This window comes from Paramacrobiotus metropolitanus, unplaced genomic scaffold, assembly GCF_019649055.1.
Source record: "Paramacrobiotus metropolitanus isolate TYO unplaced genomic scaffold, Prichtersi_v1.0 Parri_scaffold0000003, whole genome shotgun sequence".
Classification (NCBI taxonomy): Eukaryota; Metazoa; Tardigrada; class Eutardigrada; order Parachela; family Macrobiotidae; genus Paramacrobiotus; species Paramacrobiotus metropolitanus.
In genome coordinates, this window is record NW_026570223.1 from 3,326,086 (window position 1) to 3,342,325 (window position 16,240).

The 16,240-nt window shown below is 41.2% G+C and overlaps 3 protein-coding genes and 1 non-coding gene across 5 annotated transcripts; 2 read left to right on the forward strand and 2 right to left on the reverse strand.

Annotated features, from left to right (window-relative positions):
- Positions 1-60: 60 nt before the first annotated feature.
- On the reverse strand, positions 61-3,926 carry LOC129598422 (uncharacterized). The gene is made up of 6 exons (XM_055496318.1): positions 3,259-3,926; positions 3,148-3,193; positions 2,884-2,934; positions 1,060-1,101; positions 843-917; positions 61-655 (listed from the first exon to the last, which is right to left on the reverse strand). Exons 1-6 carry the CDS (start codon positions 3,346-3,348, stop codon positions 393-395), a joined length of 567 nt encoding a protein of 188 aa, XP_055352293.1. The 5' UTR covers positions 3,349-3,926; the 3' UTR covers positions 61-392.
- On the reverse strand, positions 2,501-2,604 carry LOC129598900 (U6 spliceosomal RNA). Its single transcript, XR_008691837.1, has one exon. It is a non-coding gene; the product is annotated as a U6 spliceosomal RNA (small nuclear RNA).
- Positions 3,927-4,143: 217 nt separating the features above from the next.
- On the forward strand, positions 4,144-9,855 carry LOC129592365 (cytoplasmic protein NCK2-like). 2 transcript variants are annotated; one of them, XM_055488383.1, is made up of 4 exons: positions 4,144-4,457; positions 4,974-5,375; positions 6,748-7,023; positions 8,747-9,855. In XM_055488383.1, the coding sequence occupies exons 2-4, from the start codon at positions 5,235-5,237 to the stop codon at positions 9,617-9,619; spliced, it is 1,290 nt and encodes a 429-aa protein (XP_055344358.1). In that variant the 5' UTR covers positions 4,144-4,457; positions 4,974-5,234; the 3' UTR covers positions 9,620-9,855. The 2 variants fall into 2 exon arrangements, with proteins under 2 accessions (XP_055344358.1, XP_055344366.1); XM_055488391.1 differs by lacking the exon at positions 4,144-4,457 and adding an exon at positions 4,627-4,865.
- A 2,011-nt stretch (positions 9,856-11,866) lies between these two features.
- On the forward strand, positions 11,867-16,070 carry LOC129596686 (adipokinetic hormone/corazonin-related peptide receptor variant I-like). Its single transcript, XM_055494024.1, has 2 exons — positions 11,867-12,506; positions 14,723-16,070. Exons 1-2 carry the CDS (start codon positions 11,997-11,999, stop codon positions 15,461-15,463), a joined length of 1,251 nt encoding a protein of 416 aa, XP_055349999.1. The 5' UTR covers positions 11,867-11,996; the 3' UTR covers positions 15,464-16,070.
- Positions 16,071-16,240: the final 170 nt, after the last annotated feature.

Below are 16,240 nucleotides of genomic sequence, written 5' to 3' on the forward strand. Positions count from 1 at the left end.
GATACCTAAAACGCCTCGATCGAATAATTTTTAAAATGCATGCAGGCAGTTCGAAATCAAAATAACATTTATATGAGTGGGTCGAACCAAATAGAACATACAAAAACGCACTTTGCGAACATTTTAACATAAACCGTGCATGTGCTTCCGAGTTAATTTGTACAGCAGTCAAAGCCTACTCGCAATGAGCACTTGTTTTCTTGGTTGTTTTATACAATCAGCTCTTTTTTTGGCGTTGATGACAACACGGAGGAGTAACAAAGCGTTGATTTGCAACGAACATATCACACTTAAACTACGGTATGAAGTCCCGTCTCATCTCCGTTTTGTTGAAAAAGTGAACACTGCCAGTATCAACGGCAAGCAACATTGGATGTCGAACTTTTTACGCATTATTTGGCTTGTTCCTGCTGATTAGAAGAAGGTTGCGGTAGTCTGCTGGACACCATGGATTTTTCTACGTCGTAAAATGTGTACAAATTATGCTGGAAATACTCCTGCACTTTGTAATCATCCATTCGAATTTTGCCATCTTTCGGCCGACCTGCGCTACCGGATGGCGCGGAACTCTTCCCAGCTGCCGTTGCCGCCGCTCCCGATGATGATTTAGACTGGGAAGTGGGAGACGACTTGCTGGATGATGATGCGGTATAATCTGCAAAATCAAGTTATCGTTAACTTTTACTGAAAGGCAGAAATTTCCACGACCCTTCTCCGCTTTCAAAAAGCAAACGATACGTTTTTGTTAAATAAATCTAATGGTAAGTCAGTTTTTTATTTCCATAACCACTGCCAATAGACGCGCACTTCATAATCACAGAAACCCCAACTGCGTTCTTTACCTTTCGAAGCCGGTGGCTTTGATTCACCTTTAGTTTCATTAGAAGCCATTGACTGGGACGCTTTGCTGGTAGCACCTACAAAAGGCCACAGAAGCTATTAAAGATGAAATTCTAAATATTCACCATCATCCCATTTATACGCTCCCTGACAGCGCAATACTGAAGTTCGCTTAATATTTCACTATTTACGAGTGAAACAAAAATGTTTTCCTTGTACCTGTCTCGCTGGACCGCGTCGCACTTTCCTTTTTCGATGCTTCTGCAAAAACCATTCAGTCTTTGAATGTTGATATTTCCAATATACAGTACAAGAAACAGCCTCGGCTTCGCCTCCGCGTTTCTTGCGGTCAACGGCTACTTTATTTAGTTTTAATGAATATTTATTAGAATAACATATTTCGTAGAAACATAATCGGTACATCGTATTAGCGCAAAAAAACGGATTTTATATAAAAACACGAAATTTTTTTATATAATTTTTTTTATCAGTTCATGATTCTCTCAAATCACTATAAATTCTCACAACTCAGTTCATGATTCTGTGGACCTCAACCTGATGAATCTGGGTAGTGGGAGCTCGGTCACTCGTTCATTTGGCGGGATCTGTGCACTGGACAGTAGTGCCAGTTTGGTCCCCCGTTCACCTAACCGTCTCGGCACAGTAGACAGTACCGGCAGCCTGGTCACCCGTTCATCAAACGGTCCCGTACACTGGGCAGTAACGGCAGCTTGCTCACTCGTTCGCCTAACGGTCCCCGTACACTGCACAGTACCGGTAGCTCGGTCACCCGTTTACCGAACGGGCCCCGTACACTGCAGTGACTGCACAGTACCGGTAGCTCAGTCACCCGCTCACCTAACAGTCCCGTACACTGGACAGTACCGGTAGCTCGGTCACCCGTTTACCGAACGGGCCCCGTACCCTGCACAGTGCCGGTAGCTCGGTCACCCGCTCGCCTAACGGGGCCCGTACACTGGACAGTACCAGTAGCCTGGTCACCCGCTCATCAAACGGTCCCGTGTACTGGACAGTTACGGCAGCTTGCTCACTCGCTCGCCTAACGGGCTGTTCACCCGCTAGCTCGGTCACCCGCTAGCTCGTTTGCTTAACGTGCTTTTTACGCTTGACAGTACCGGCTGCTCGGCCATTTGGTCGGCGGGCACTCAATGACGACGTTACATATGTAGTCGTTCTTGTCGTAATAACGGTCTGCTAATTAAATTCATTTAAAAATGAAAGTTATTTCTACTATTTAATCTAAATAGTAGAAATAACTGTGTTTTAGTTGGTTTACGCATTTATTGGGTTAGCTATATTATTTTAGTTGGTTTACGTGGCAACATTGCCTGGTGAAAAATACCACGATGATAAATATTATTTCAGTAATTAAGTTGCACTTGGTGAAGGTATTCCAAACTCTTCCGCTTTGGCGTTCGAAGTGGTTGAGGTTTTGAAAGAAATGAATACTGTCTGGCCGGGTTTTCGACTACTGGCTTTCAGAATATAATAATGGTTTTGGTCAGTCTTTTCTGGTTTGCCGGCTCTGGTGTATCCCATTCGTGGCAATATAGATCTGAATTTGGATATATATGTTAATGACGCTCGTAGCAAATTAAAGTACAAAGATAAAAGTTAAAAAACTGAAAGAGTTGGTAAAAAAATTTGGAAACGCTTCACGATTTTGCGTGTCATCCTTGCGCAGGGGCCATGCTAATCTTCTCTGTATCGTTTCCAATTTAGTATATGAGGTGGAAACACCTCAAACACTATGCACCGCAAAGCCTTATATACCCGCTTACAAACGGATTTCAGCGGTGCCATTGCAACGCTTTTCACCGACCATGATTCCAATCGTAAGATCTGTATATTCTAACAACTCCTGTGACGAAAACCATTGCTAAATTAGGTTTAACATTATCAAACTACAAATTCAGACAAAAGTTGAACATAAAATGATTATCTAGCTCCTGATCAGCCAATTTTGGAGAATTCTAAAATCCGTGAAGTAACTGCGGCTGCGGGCCTGCACAGTGCACTTACTGCTATCCTCGTTGGGGTTCCGGCCACTTGTTTTTAAAGGTTCCCTTTTATCTAAAATAATAAAATTACAATTTTACGAAGATTAAATACTTATATCAAATTATCATGTAAATCAATAAATGTACTCTATATTTCCATCAGAAAATACTGCATATAGCTGCTTAAACAAAGCGCGAAGCAGACCGGAATGTTAACGCAAACGTTACGGGAAGAAAAAAACAGCAAAGTTTTAGCTGGGAAGTCGAAAGGCACGACATACAGTACCTGAACTGTCCTTTTTCGATTCTGACGCGTACAAAGATGCATTCGTCTGCAATCAAACAGATTTAGATCACGGATTTTTAAATGTGTCCAAACATAACTGTCCAGCCGTACCGTAATATTCACACACTGACAACGGGCGGATGAAAATGGGAGTGGAAAACTGGGTTGATGCGAAATCAGTCTGAATATCAAGCGATGCATAGTAAGTCTCGTTAGGCCACTATTTAAGAAGAAAAACTTCAAAAAGGCGTGCGAATAAACGGACAAAATGGCTTTGAAAAGCTCAACAGCATTAAAAAAACATAAATAAACAGCAAATCAATTCCAAGCGGAAGATTTGTTCTGTTCGTAACTTGTACACAGAAAATCCACAAATAAACCGAGGCTTCTACGTAGAGTAGAATCAGTAGATGAGTTTATCGTATACGTGAATAGCGGAGCATCCCGGAGCAGGAAGCAAACAACGCAGACTTCGCTTTATAGCGTCCGCCCTATGCAGCTGTGGTCAATATTTTTGTTGGATACTAGTACGTCGACGGCACCGACTCGTACGGTAGAAGCAGCTGTGAAGAGTGAAGAAGAGTTTTAGAATGAAGAAGACTCATGACTCTGTGGTCGGGACTCGGGACACGATAAAACGGTTTATTTTTTGTTTTAAAGAATCCACAATAATGACAAGAAACCTCCAGTTTTCTGGCATGAATCATTCAAAATCATCGATGTTAATGAAGTATGCCTTACTTTTTTAGTTACTGTAACTATTAATATTAATTGCATCAAGCGATACGTACGACTTGACGACCAACCACTATGAAGCGAGCCGTACGACGAAAGTCTGGATGCATGGCTGGGGTCGTTCAATGCGTCAGTACAGTTGCACTCTGTACAGTACAGTATTCACAATGTACACGCTCTGTACATACTACAGTTGCACATACAGTACTGTACTGTACTAGTGTACTGTACGTCCTGTCGTCCACGATAAAATTTCGATTTAACATTTAATGGTTACCATAAACCAGGTATCTCCTACAGACAGTCGATTGATTCTTTTCGAAAGTTACTTTTTTGTTTTCCGGGCTGATTGTTTTGTAACAAGAATACTTCTATGGAAATCGAAGAATCGGAATTTTGTATAGACTATAACTTGAGTTCGAATTTTTTCGGCCAAGTTTCGTTGTTGCGCAGTCAGTTAACACAATAGAATTCCCGTTTAACGGCATTCGTAATGGTTTCCTGTTTACAGTGTTTTATTAACTTTTACAGTGTTGAATGTGGACCGAACAATTATCTTTGGACATTGATCATTGGTAAGTTGCGCTAATTAAAATTTTTCCCCTGTCTGGCGTTAATGTTGAGTTTTATAGCTGGTTTATCAATTTTATTAATAATAACTAACTAGTATATTAATCATCGATATCAAAGGCAAAGCATGTCTGTGATTCTGGCTGGGGTACCAAGTCTAGCGATCGGCTATGTCAGTAAGTAATATGCGGGTTCAAGGGCAGTCTGCGCTGCAAAGTGGCTCCATTAATAATTTCACAACTTGCTGGGGTCTTGTTGGTTTGTTAGTTTGGTCGCGATTCTGTTTGGTTAAGGGTTTGGTGCTTATTAATGCGGAAAGGAGTTTGTGAGGAAAAATAGATCCGTCAGCACTGTTAAGTGCAGCATGCTGTCGTACGGCGCCGTATACTTGTGTCGTCCCCACCGAGACAGATGTATGCAGATATTCTCACAAATTTCCACGCTTGTTAAATTTAATTTTGTGTGATTTGCTGTTTGCATCATTTGCTTATGAGTGTTTTTAATGAGTCATGTTTTTGTAGACTGAAGGCATTGCCAGTGTTTGTGGGATTGTGTTCTGGCTTGACATGCCCATTAAAATTCATGTAGAGTTCTGGATACGATCCAAATTCCGATAATTTGAACTCTTCTTCGCATGACTGGAATACATGAATCACACTCTTGCGCCGAATGGTCTGTCTTGTTAAGTGGATACTGTAGCCAGTTGTTGCCAGTCGTCAGTCAAAAGCGAAAACGATTGCGGTGGAATTGATCCCCAGCCTGGAAAAGTGTTCCCAGCGAAAATGGCGAAAGATCCCGATCGCGCCCGGGAACCTGTTTATGTTATTGCAAAGTACGACTATAATGCCTCCAGTGACCAGGAATTGTCGCTGAGGAAAAACGAGAGGTTGCGTCTTGTGGACGATTCAAAACAATGGTGGAAGGTACGAGCCACGAGGATGATAATCTAGCAGTAAATTGTATTTCAATAATTAAATTTGACATTTAGGATACCTTTTTTGTGTGTAATAATTACAGTAATATGGGCTGAATTCTTAAGTTTGCAGATAGACGTTTTTATTTTCGCATCAGATTACGAGGTTTTCTACAAATTATAAAAATGTATCTTTAAGAAATTGCGAGTTTTCTCTTTTTGGGAAATTTGGTATCAAAATTAATAGGAGTTCCATTCAGCATTAATCTGCATTAGATTGACAGTGAGTTGTTATTTTATTGTACATAATATCGATTTGTTGATTGGATTAAGACTAACTGAATTTTATGCAAGTCTTGACCCGTGCTCAGTATTTACGGTTAGTATTTACATCACTGCAGCTGAATAGGAGTTTCGGTTTCTTGAGAAGTGTGACGCATCTTGATTAGATCACTTGCACTGGATTGACTTTATGGTTTAATAGTAACATGATGCAGAGTGCTCGCAAACTTCTCAGTTTTCGGTTAATAGCCAATTTAACCAGCTTGAACACGTCCAAATCAGTGCGATTTAAACGCCGGAAATTGGTCAATATCCGCGTTTGTGACAGGTCGTTCTTTTGTGGAGCTGTAATTATTGTCAGCAGGTACATTTGTCATTATGTAGCTGCCTGCTGAAATGGAACCTGTCAAGATCTGCATTTGCGAGGTGTCGTGGCGTGCGAGATAACGCATGGGGAAAACTGTATGCACGTTTCCTTCAATACGAGCTAATTCTGCTACACGAACTTATTTGAACTGCTTATCATCGTTTGCATTAATGCGATAAGAAATCTGAAATCTCAATAAGGAAGATTCTTTCGTGTCGATCGCACACAATTTAACAAGCGGGACGCTTCGGCTGATTTTTTAAATACCGTACAGTAATTCTAAATAACTTTAAACGGTGCTAATTTATTTAATGGGCAATGGGCGTAATTCGGGTTTCGGTGTTGTTGCAAAGTGCTGCAGTGACTCATCTGTGAAAATTGTCTAACAATTTTTTTTCATGAAATGTTTAACATCTGAATTTGCATTTCAAGCATGGGTTTTGTGACTGTAGTTCAGAAATAAATGTTAAGTTTGGAGTTTGGACATTATAAAAATATTGTTATCGTTTACTCAACGCAACAGAAGTATCAACATTAGCTTGATTTCATGTTGATTTATGGAATTAGAAATAGTTTGTTTAAAAGAAGCTGGCTAATGCTTTGTAATCGTTACGAGTTCCTAAGTGTTTGTTATGCAGCGGCACATGCTTTGCCTGTCTGCTTGTTATCAGTTCAAACAACTATGCTCATGATTACGTATTTTGTTCCTTAACAAGTGCATGTCTACTTGCAGGTGGAAAATGCCAAATATCAGAGCGGCTTTGTGCCCTCTAATTATGTCAAAAAGGAGAAGCCTAGCTTGCTCAACAGTCTAAAGCGGCATGTGAAAAAGAAAACAGCGGATATGAAAATTAATCATATTAGTGCACCGATTCCGCCTGCACAGAGTTATCTACTCGGACCTCATCCCAACGGCGTACCGAACCGGCCCTTTGCCGCTCTTGTCAAGTTTAATTACGATCCCTCAAAGGCTGATGAACTGCAATTGAAAAAGGGTGAATATATTCTGGTAAGTTTAGACAGTATGTCTGTTAATTTTGGCACCGTAGTTTAAGTATCGTTTGCATTGATTCTTTGGAGAGTGCGGTGATTTGACCTTTTTGATAGTTGTTTACTTAGGAGCATTTCTGAACTGTTTTTGGTTGTTACATTCTTTCATAAAAGAAATTTGTGGGTCTATGGGAAAGTCTGTTCTGTCTGTTGGATAAAGAGAAACTGGTCGCTAATGTAATTTTAGTGGTAAAAGCAAATTGTTGTAAAAAAGGATAATATCGTTCGGTCCGTGGGAGTTTGATTGACCAGCAGAATTAAATTGTTTGGACTTCATTATACGCAACGAGAGGCAATATTTACAAACCTATTGATTGTGGTGCGTTTTGGTTTGCGTAGGAATATGTTTGGCCTTTTTTGTGGTTGTAAATGAATATGATTAAGATGAATAGTATTGAATACTATTATTTTTGCTGTACGTTTGGGACAGTTAGTTGTTGTCGTTATGGAATCATGCAGCACCTCAGTTTCGTAATCCTTTGATTTCGATTGCCTACTTTATGAAGCATTTTTCAGTTTAAGCATTGGTTTTTTCGATGCGTTGTTTCTTCTTCATGTATTAATGCTCGCTCGGAATTTTATCCGCAGTCTAAATTGCATATCCTATAATTACTTCTGGTAATGGGAAATTGTTGTCTACTGGTAACTGAAGGATTAAAGGAATTCCAAATAATGCCGAAGGTGAATGTTGAGAAGTTATTGGATTTATGTTCGATTTTGTGTACTACTAAATTCTCTTTAAATTCTGTATGCTGAGTTTGTTGGCGAAATTGCTAAAATAAATAGGTTTAGGTTATGCCGTTATGGCATTTATTTAGGTTGCGTTACGATTCAAGGTCTCGGTCTGTTCGCCGCACGGGGCCTGCTTATCATGCTTAATATTGCTACATTAAATGGTTGTTTCTTGCTTGACCAACTTATGTCGTAAATCGTTTTGCGCGTTTTTTCCTTCAAGCGGTATTGATGTTCGGCTTGACCGAATTATACAGCTGTAAATTACCTGTTTCTACTGATTTCGCACGCGCACCGTGATATTTATTATGATGTTAGAAAAGTGACACTTTATTGTTATTGTATTACTACTTACGGAAAATGACTTCCGATGGGTGGTATCGGTTTTCTTTTCTGTTAAAAAGTTTGTTTCGGTTAGCGATGACGAATTTAACAAATACCTGAACGTATACAAAAAAATCAGTTTTTAAAATGTCACTGAAACTAACCAGCGGACATAAGGACAGGTGGTAATGCTGTGCTATATGAACTACAGATATGAACCACGGGAAAAAGTAATGGAGTAGTCACGACATTTGTATTTATGAACTTTTGTTTTGAAAATTGATTTTTTTTTTGCTAACGTGATAGAGTGATCATGCTAAATCTAACAAAAAACTAGCAATTTTTATTTTTAGTTCTATTGAAGCTTCGTGATAGCTATGAGCTACAACTCCACACCGTCCTGTTTGTGTTTGTCTTATAATGAACCAAAATTGTTAACCATTATTTGAAGCACGAAAATCCTTTACGGCTTTACCTGTAGTATTCAACCGATGCGTGTGATAATTGAATTATTTTTGTACCCCGAATGCTCTATCACACCGCACATAAATATTCATATCGAACTTGCTATGCTGCTGCGCAATGCGAATTATTTGGTCATCGATAAAATTGTGATCTGTTTGCAGGTAATTGAAAAATCGCACGATGGCTGGTGGAAAGGCCAGAATAAAGCCAACAGCGCCAGGGGCTGGTTCCCATCCAATTATGTCAAGGAAATGCCACACGTCAATGATGCGCTGGCGGCTGTCGAACCTGACAACAGGGCGGAACCCGTTACATCATACGCTCCGTCCGACTCCCCAAACCCTAATGAGCACTTTGTGCAGGCGTTGTACTCCTACACAGCACAGAGTGCCGATGAATTGACCTTCGAGAAGAACGAGCGCTTGCTCGTGTTTGACGCACCGACCAGTGAGACCAACTGGTTTCGTGCGAGGAATGAGCGGGGAGAAATTGGCCTGGTCCCGCGGAATTACGTTGAAGATATCTACTTGGACACGGTGCCGGTCCTGCGTCATTCGGGTGGTCAGAATGGTGAAGAGAATGTACCAGAAGAATTGATGGATGAAATGAGTGCCATGCATTTAAACGGAACCACCAACGGACGCAGCAGTGATCCGACGGTAGTGTACGATGATTTCGTGGACCGTGGTACTTTACACAGTAAGCTGTGGTACTTTGGGCGGATTTCCCGACAGGACTGTGATAGCTTGTTGAATGCGTATGGCGACGACGGAGACTACCTGATTCGCGATAGTGAAACCGGCAACAAAGCTGATTTTTCGGTATCCCTTAAAGCGTCGCCTCGGAACAAACACTTTCGGGTATACGTGAACGCTGTAGAGTGCCACCTGACGATTGGCCAACGCAGATTCAATAGTCTGGAAGAGATGATTAGGCATTATGAGAGACATCCGATCTGTACGAACAATGACGGACGGAAGCTGACGCTGAATCGCCCGTTGAATGCCCCACGGACTGCCGTGGTGCCCGCTTGAGATAGGGAGCTATTTGACGCGTTTTATATTGTTTTATTTCGATCGATTTCATGGTTTGTAAATGGTTAATTTTGGCGGAAGGTTTTTTTTGTAATTCGCCTCGGCTTTTGCCATGTTATGTTATGGTTGATGCAGTTGGACTTGAGTAACGTGCTGTGGAAGTTGCTTATGCTGAGCCATTCGCTTTTGAATGTGTGACACTTGGGAAGCGAAATTAAAGCATCCAGTGATTGTGATTATCCAACGAGTACAGATAGGTTTGGTTTTACCTCAACAATAGTTATTTTTTATAGAATTAGTGTACTTGACATTCTTCGGGCGTTTTTCGGATATCTGTTATGTAATTCTGCTATGTATAGATTTTTATGTTACATATACATAAGGTACGAGTAAACGTTGTTGTTAGAACAAATGATAGTTTCTAGGGAAGACTGGATCGGCCGCGAACCTGAGACCGGTTTATTAAGAGAATTATTGCCATTAAAAACAAAAACTGATACCAGCATAAGACTATTTCGCATTTAATTTAAAAGATCTCTGCAGTGTTGTTCGCGTAATTATCATCAATGGTAATGTAATACTACCACAAACGACGTCATTTGCGGAGAACATGGAAATTTTGTTTGACCTTGGGGTGTTTTGATGCTTCTTGGATGTTATACTAGCAAGAAACCGTACCAGAAGTACCTCTAAAGCTATGTTAAGCATTGGCACGTATACTCGGAATGTTATACCTATTTCATATAATAATTAATATCGTTTTAATGGATGTGGACCTAACAATTAGCAACTGAAAATTCCATTTAAAACGGAAACCGCCATTGATGATGCTGCGGTTTGTAAAGCAGAGATTACATGACAAGGAGCGGGGGTGTGGGCAGACGATCTGTTCAGTTTGGGCTAACAAATATGTACTGTAATAAATGCCGTTAACGGGGAAACCTCCGTTCGAATTTGGGATAATCGGAAACGTGCAAATGGTGTAGCGAGGTAAGAGGCTACAGACGCATTTCAGTACACGCGCAAATGACTAGAAGCACGAAGTGCTACTTGCAAACAACGTATACGCGCGGCCAGTTCTCTGAGAAAGGTCAATTGTGTTCTATAAGTATCGCGCCGTTTTTGAATGCAGTTGATCCTTAACGCAGATTTTTCGTGTAAATGCGTGTTAGCGGTTATATATAAAACTGTTATAAAAGAAAAATCCCACATCTTCGTCACAAAAATGCTCTGACCGTCAGAAAAGCCCATCGTACACACCGTTGATTTATAACGTCACCGTCATTCTCGGTCTGCGTCCCGCTTACGGTCGATGAGACTGCACGATTCGAGCACCACTGGTGTGAAGCAAAGACTTTAATAATCTTAAGTGATCTTCCTTAGGTAACCTTTCTACTTGCATGCCCTAAGCATAAGATTTCTGTTATCTGAATTACACAACTTTTTAATACTTCCAGTAAATATTTCGCGTCGACGAAGACATCGCGTTGTGTCGCTCGACGTCCCGTTTGCGTGCTTCCCACCATCCACTTGGGACCATTATGCATTCAGTTAGTTCGAAACGTTTTACCGTTTTGTCAAGATATTTACGATTTAGACGCATTCATTCCCAGGCATTTATTATGATGACGTACGCGAAAAAACGCTGTAAACATGATTATTAACCTCTGAACATGCATGCATTATTTGTATGACCACGCATGATATCCCTTCCTGGGCTGCAGAACATTTCTGTTAGATGTGATTCTAGTTCTCATTGTTTCTCCGTAAATTCTGCACCACTCCGCCTAATCGATGTATATGTACAGTATACCAATTTCTGTATACCCAAGCGGCTTCAGCATCATAGTCGTTATGACAAATTAATGACGGTATTAATTAGTCTACACACGACAACCGCAAATTCTGACCCTTGCAATACAGATACAACGTACAAGTAGCTGATCATGTACAATACTGCAGGCGTCAGCATTGCGCCGATGCGTGTCGATTTGGGGCGGATCCGGTGAGAAGGATCGTCTAGAGAAGCTGTTGGGATAGGCCGTGGTAATACACAGCTCCGGTTGCAGGTTCGTCTGGAAGGTACCAATCAATTCACAGCTGATCGGTGCTAGGTGCTCCAGCAGTTTAGCGCTCGTACAGCCCTATAGTGTTGAACACCCTGCCTAAAGCCGGTAATCATGCACTGCACCGTATAAAATGATACCGGCTAACATAATCGCGCTGAGATTGCACATTTCCACCGCTACTTCCCGGCATTTGTATTTCACCTCCAGACCGGGTGAATGCGATGCAGCTTGAACGGGATCAGTTGAACAAATCTTGGATCATCTTAATCCCCTGATCGGCAGTGCGTGTATAATCCATAGCGGATAAAATGGCTGTTCTAATCGAGGACGCTTTGGCCGATCTGCACGCTGACCTGTCCAGAAATGAATCGGTATCCAACGAAAGCTTCCAGACGCTGCTGGTTAAGAATCACAGTTCGTCGTTGGCCAACTGGTTCTATGGGATTTTTCTTCTGGTTGGTCTTAGCGGGAATCTAGTTTTTCTCCGCTCACTAATTGGCACACCGGAGGGTAAAGCGCGCCTACGTCCATTCCTCCTTAATCTGTGCATCGCTGACCTTTTGGTGTGCTGTTTCACTATTACGATGGAGATCGGGTGGCGTATGACGGTGGTGTGGACGGCCGGTGATGCGGCGTGCCGGCTGTTTTCCTTTACGAAAACCTTCGGACTATACTTGGCCACGTTTGTTGTTGTGGGCATGTCAATTGATCGCTGCTACGCAATATGGTTTCCTATGAAACTTAATGATGGTCCACGACGAGCCAGAATTGTTCTAACGTTCGTTTGGATTTCGGCATTTGTATGCAGCCTACCACAGGTATGCAGTTATCAAATTTGTAAGTGTTAGACAATAGGATGTACGGCCTGATACAATGTGGTTTAATAAAATAAAATTGATAATATGCGTGGCGCGTGATGTGACAATTTACTTACTTAAACATTTACACGTGTCACACCATGCGCACCATTGTTCATTAAGGTGAATGCTATACACCCGTAATTAAATTTTCATATTATGACAATGCCTTTTTTATTTACAGTAATACACATATGCATTTAGCCTACTCGAGTATATTGCAAAATCCGTTCATTATAATTATAAGATATCTATTCCCCGGCCGCTTTCCAGATTGCAGTTAGACGATATAATAAACGGATAAATAAAAAAGTACAAAAATTAAGATCTGGTTTAATAACAGCCATGGGAAAATTAAAAACGCATGATATATTATACGATAGCTGATCTGGGCAAATTCCGTGCAGGCTCCATACTACGTCATTTCATCTAAGGGAATTTAATTCTGATAGATTGGCGTTTTCAGTTGTGAACTTGACACAATGGTTACTACCAAGTGAGTAGAGAGTGAAGTCACGGAACGGATTGTGAATTAGCTCGGCACTGTATACGTCATAATTTGGAATCTGTGGTTCGTTGAAAACATCATCACTCTAAAATTGCACTTGTCAAAAAACCACTGCTAATGCAGAGATATGCGCCGCTAACATCCGGATAATTTCATAAAACTTTGTAAAAGCCTATCCGATTTATATATATGAGCATATACTGCCCGTCATGTCTGCACTCTACAGAAAGTCATTATGCATAAGCAATATTAATCTCCACTACGAAGCAACTTGACATTCCTAAGAAGCTGTTTTAGGTATACGCTCCTAGAAGTCCCCCATTTTAATCCCTTGTAGAATCGTTTTGAATAGACACATCACTTATTATAGCCGGCACCCGTAGGAATACTGTTCGCATAAAAACGGGAAGGAGTTTCAATAATCCGTGCATGATGACATTAAAGAGCAAAGGTAAACCATTTCATAGCTGTTATTCCAGTGTATATTTAGTCAAGATATCGATTTTCAAATCGCTTTCACACTTATTCAGAAAAAAAAACCGAGTAAGTAAACTTTCTTACATATTCAGTAACGCTGAAAGCCGAAGCCAAACTCGTGCCGGTACCAAGCCGTAGCAACCGGAAAACAAAACTACTGGTGCACCTGTTAAATGAATTCGTATATTCACCGATTCGCTAGACAAACATCCGGTATCATCGGAAGTTGGAACAATCCGCTAACTAACTTTGAAACCGCCGGCAGAATCAACTTGATGCATTGTCACCACAGTGACCGCACCTTTCTACAGCACTGTATTCCATACGTATGTGTTACATAACTTACATTAAAGGCAACCTTTTTTAATTAAACCTTTATACTGCGCACGCCCAGCTCTAATGTACCTAACGTTTAACGGTCACGTGTTTTTCATTAAGATAATGCTATCAGAAAGATTTTCCGGGAGCACAGAGACGCAGAATACGGATGGCTAAATCAGCATTAAAATAAATGTGCTTCCTGTTTTCCCAGGAAGGAATAGATCGGATCCTGCCACTACAATCGGAAATAAGTAATTGGCTTTGATTTTACACCAGTTTAACATTAAGAGAGAGTAAAAGATGCAATGACTTATTTTACTATCTCTTGCAAAATCGGGGATATTCTGACGATACAAATTGTGGGATTAAGTCTTTAGCTTTGTAACAAGGTCTACGGTGTGCAATCTTCCAATTTGGTTGAATCATTCTGATAAATGTATGTACTCGTATAATGTAATCAGCTTATAAATTCTCGCCTGCGTAAAATTAAACAATTAGTAAGCACTCGACTAATGCGGCAGTACTCAATTAACCCTTTGAAAAATCTGCCTTTCAGATGCGCTCGTGGTGAGGTGAATCAATTATTCAAGGGGCCCCTTGCACTCTGTAGGTGCATCTGGCATCATATCAAATTTGATTAAGACAGCTGTCGGGATTTTAAAAATTACGGCTGTATCCGACAGGCATGATGCCTCGAAAACAACAAAACAAAATAGCAGCAATTCAAAACAGTAAAATGTGCTGACAGAAAACAGGGAAAAAAGATATTCATTGAAAAATGTATTCATATAGCACCAGAATAGCGATGTCGGTTTGCGATCGCGGTTTTATATTACAACACATCCAGCTTCATCAGTTTGTTGTATTGCAGGCACTAATATACCACGTGGAATCGTATCCCAATGTTCCCGAATTCACGCAGTGTGTCACCTTTTTCTACTTCGCCACGGAGGCCGGTGAGCGGGGCTACGTGATATTCGGCGTTCTGGCCATGTACGTCATTCCACTGCAGATGATCATCGTGGTCAATGCCATCATCCTGTGGAATCTCCGGACGTCCATCCACATCAGGGCGCCGAAGATGAAGCGCAGCTTCACATCCGCCTACCTCACTTCCGACTATACACACGACAGCGAAGCCGACAGCATCCGTACTAATTACGAACCGGAAACGCCCAACGCACCCTCACCGGCGGCTCCCACAGCGACGACCTCGGCCACCGGCATCGCGCTGTCCATTGTGACCTTTAAGCAGTCGACACGCGGGAGCCATATGCGGCTCAGTACCGGTCTCATTCTGTACCATTCGAGCCGGCTTAAACGCCAGCGCACCCGTACACGCACCGTTAAACTGTCACTGTTAATTGTAGCCGGCTTTGTACTGTGCTACACACCGTATGCTGTTATTACGGTGTGGTCGCTGTTTGTGGAGACACCGGAGAACTTCCACGAACAGATAACCGACGGTGTCACCGAGGGATTACTGCTCTTTACCATGAGCTTCAGTACGATTATCAATCCCATTGTGTATGGGAGTTATATGATCTACGCGCGGGGCGGTGGCTGCCGCAACTGGTTCTCCCACTTTTACAAACCCGTCGCGAAACGGTAATCATTATCGACGGTCAACTGGGAGTCTGGGATTATATACCGGAGATTGAGAGCGTCTGGATATACGCACATAAGCGTGATGAGAAGAGTGGTCGGCGAATGTTGTCCTCTTTACTACGAAATTGCTCTCCTTTTTTTACTCCGTCGTGCTTATACAAGTTCAAATACATCTGAACTATGACAGAAAGCGGTTCTTTCATCTCACACTCCGTCCTTCGTGGGAAAATGCTGTTATCCAAGTTTAACTCTGTCTGGTTCAATTTGGCGTCCTATGGCTGATGATAGGTTTCAGTGAATGCGGCTGCTCAGAAAGATTACATTACAGATTTGTTTATGGGATATCTTATTGACTGCATTCAGTACAATACTACCTTTGATGTTCTTTAAATACTCTGTACACCAGACAGCGAGCTAACTTTATTTCCCGAAGGCAGTACTTGGTATCTATGCGGTATTGAATGTTTCAAAATTTTATCTAACCAGTAAGCGGAATGCAGTTCAATGATCCATTTATTAATTACTGCCATGCTTTCTTACTTGACATGTCCCTGGAATTATTTTGATTTCTGGATATTTTTATGACGACTCAATAAAATACTGTAAAATTGTGTCACTGATATCAGCAATGTAAAACACATATACTGTAATAATTATTATATCGGATATTAGAGGGATCTTATACTCGTATTATTATACAGCGAACCGCACGCGTTAAATGTCTATATAAGTTGAGAGAAGCCTTACAAGTGCCATAAATACTAACGAACGTTGCGAATCG

Bases quoted from the DNA above. Each gene is read 5' to 3' on its own strand.
- LOC129592365 (XM_055488383.1), top strand. From the start codon at position 5,235: ATGGCGAAAGATCCCGATCGCGCCCGGGAACCTGTTTATGTTATTGCA. The intron at 5,376-6,747 runs GTACGAGCCACG...GTCTACTTGCAG, and splicing joins ATTCAAAACAATGGTGGAAG to GTGGAAAATGCCAAATATCA. The intron at 7,024-8,746 runs GTAAGTTTAGAC...ATCTGTTTGCAG, and splicing joins AAAAGGGTGAATATATTCTG to GTAATTGAAAAATCGCACGA.
- LOC129596686 (XM_055494024.1), top strand. From the start codon at position 11,997: ATGGCTGTTCTAATCGAGGACGCTTTGGCCGATCTGCACGCTGACCTG. The intron at 12,507-14,722 runs GTATGCAGTTAT...GTTGTATTGCAG, and splicing joins TTGTATGCAGCCTACCACAG to GCACTAATATACCACGTGGA.
- LOC129598422 (XM_055496318.1), bottom strand. From the start codon at position 3,348: ATGCATCGCTTGATATTCAGACTGATTTCGCATCAACCCAGTTTTCCA. The intron at 3,194-3,258 runs GTACGGCTGGAC...GTTTGATTGCAG, and splicing joins GTCAGTGTGTGAATATTACG to ACGAATGCATCTTTGTACGC. The intron at 918-1,059 runs GTACAAGGAAAA...GGCCTTTTGTAG, and splicing joins GACGCGGTCCAGCGAGACAG to GTGCTACCAGCAAAGCGTCC.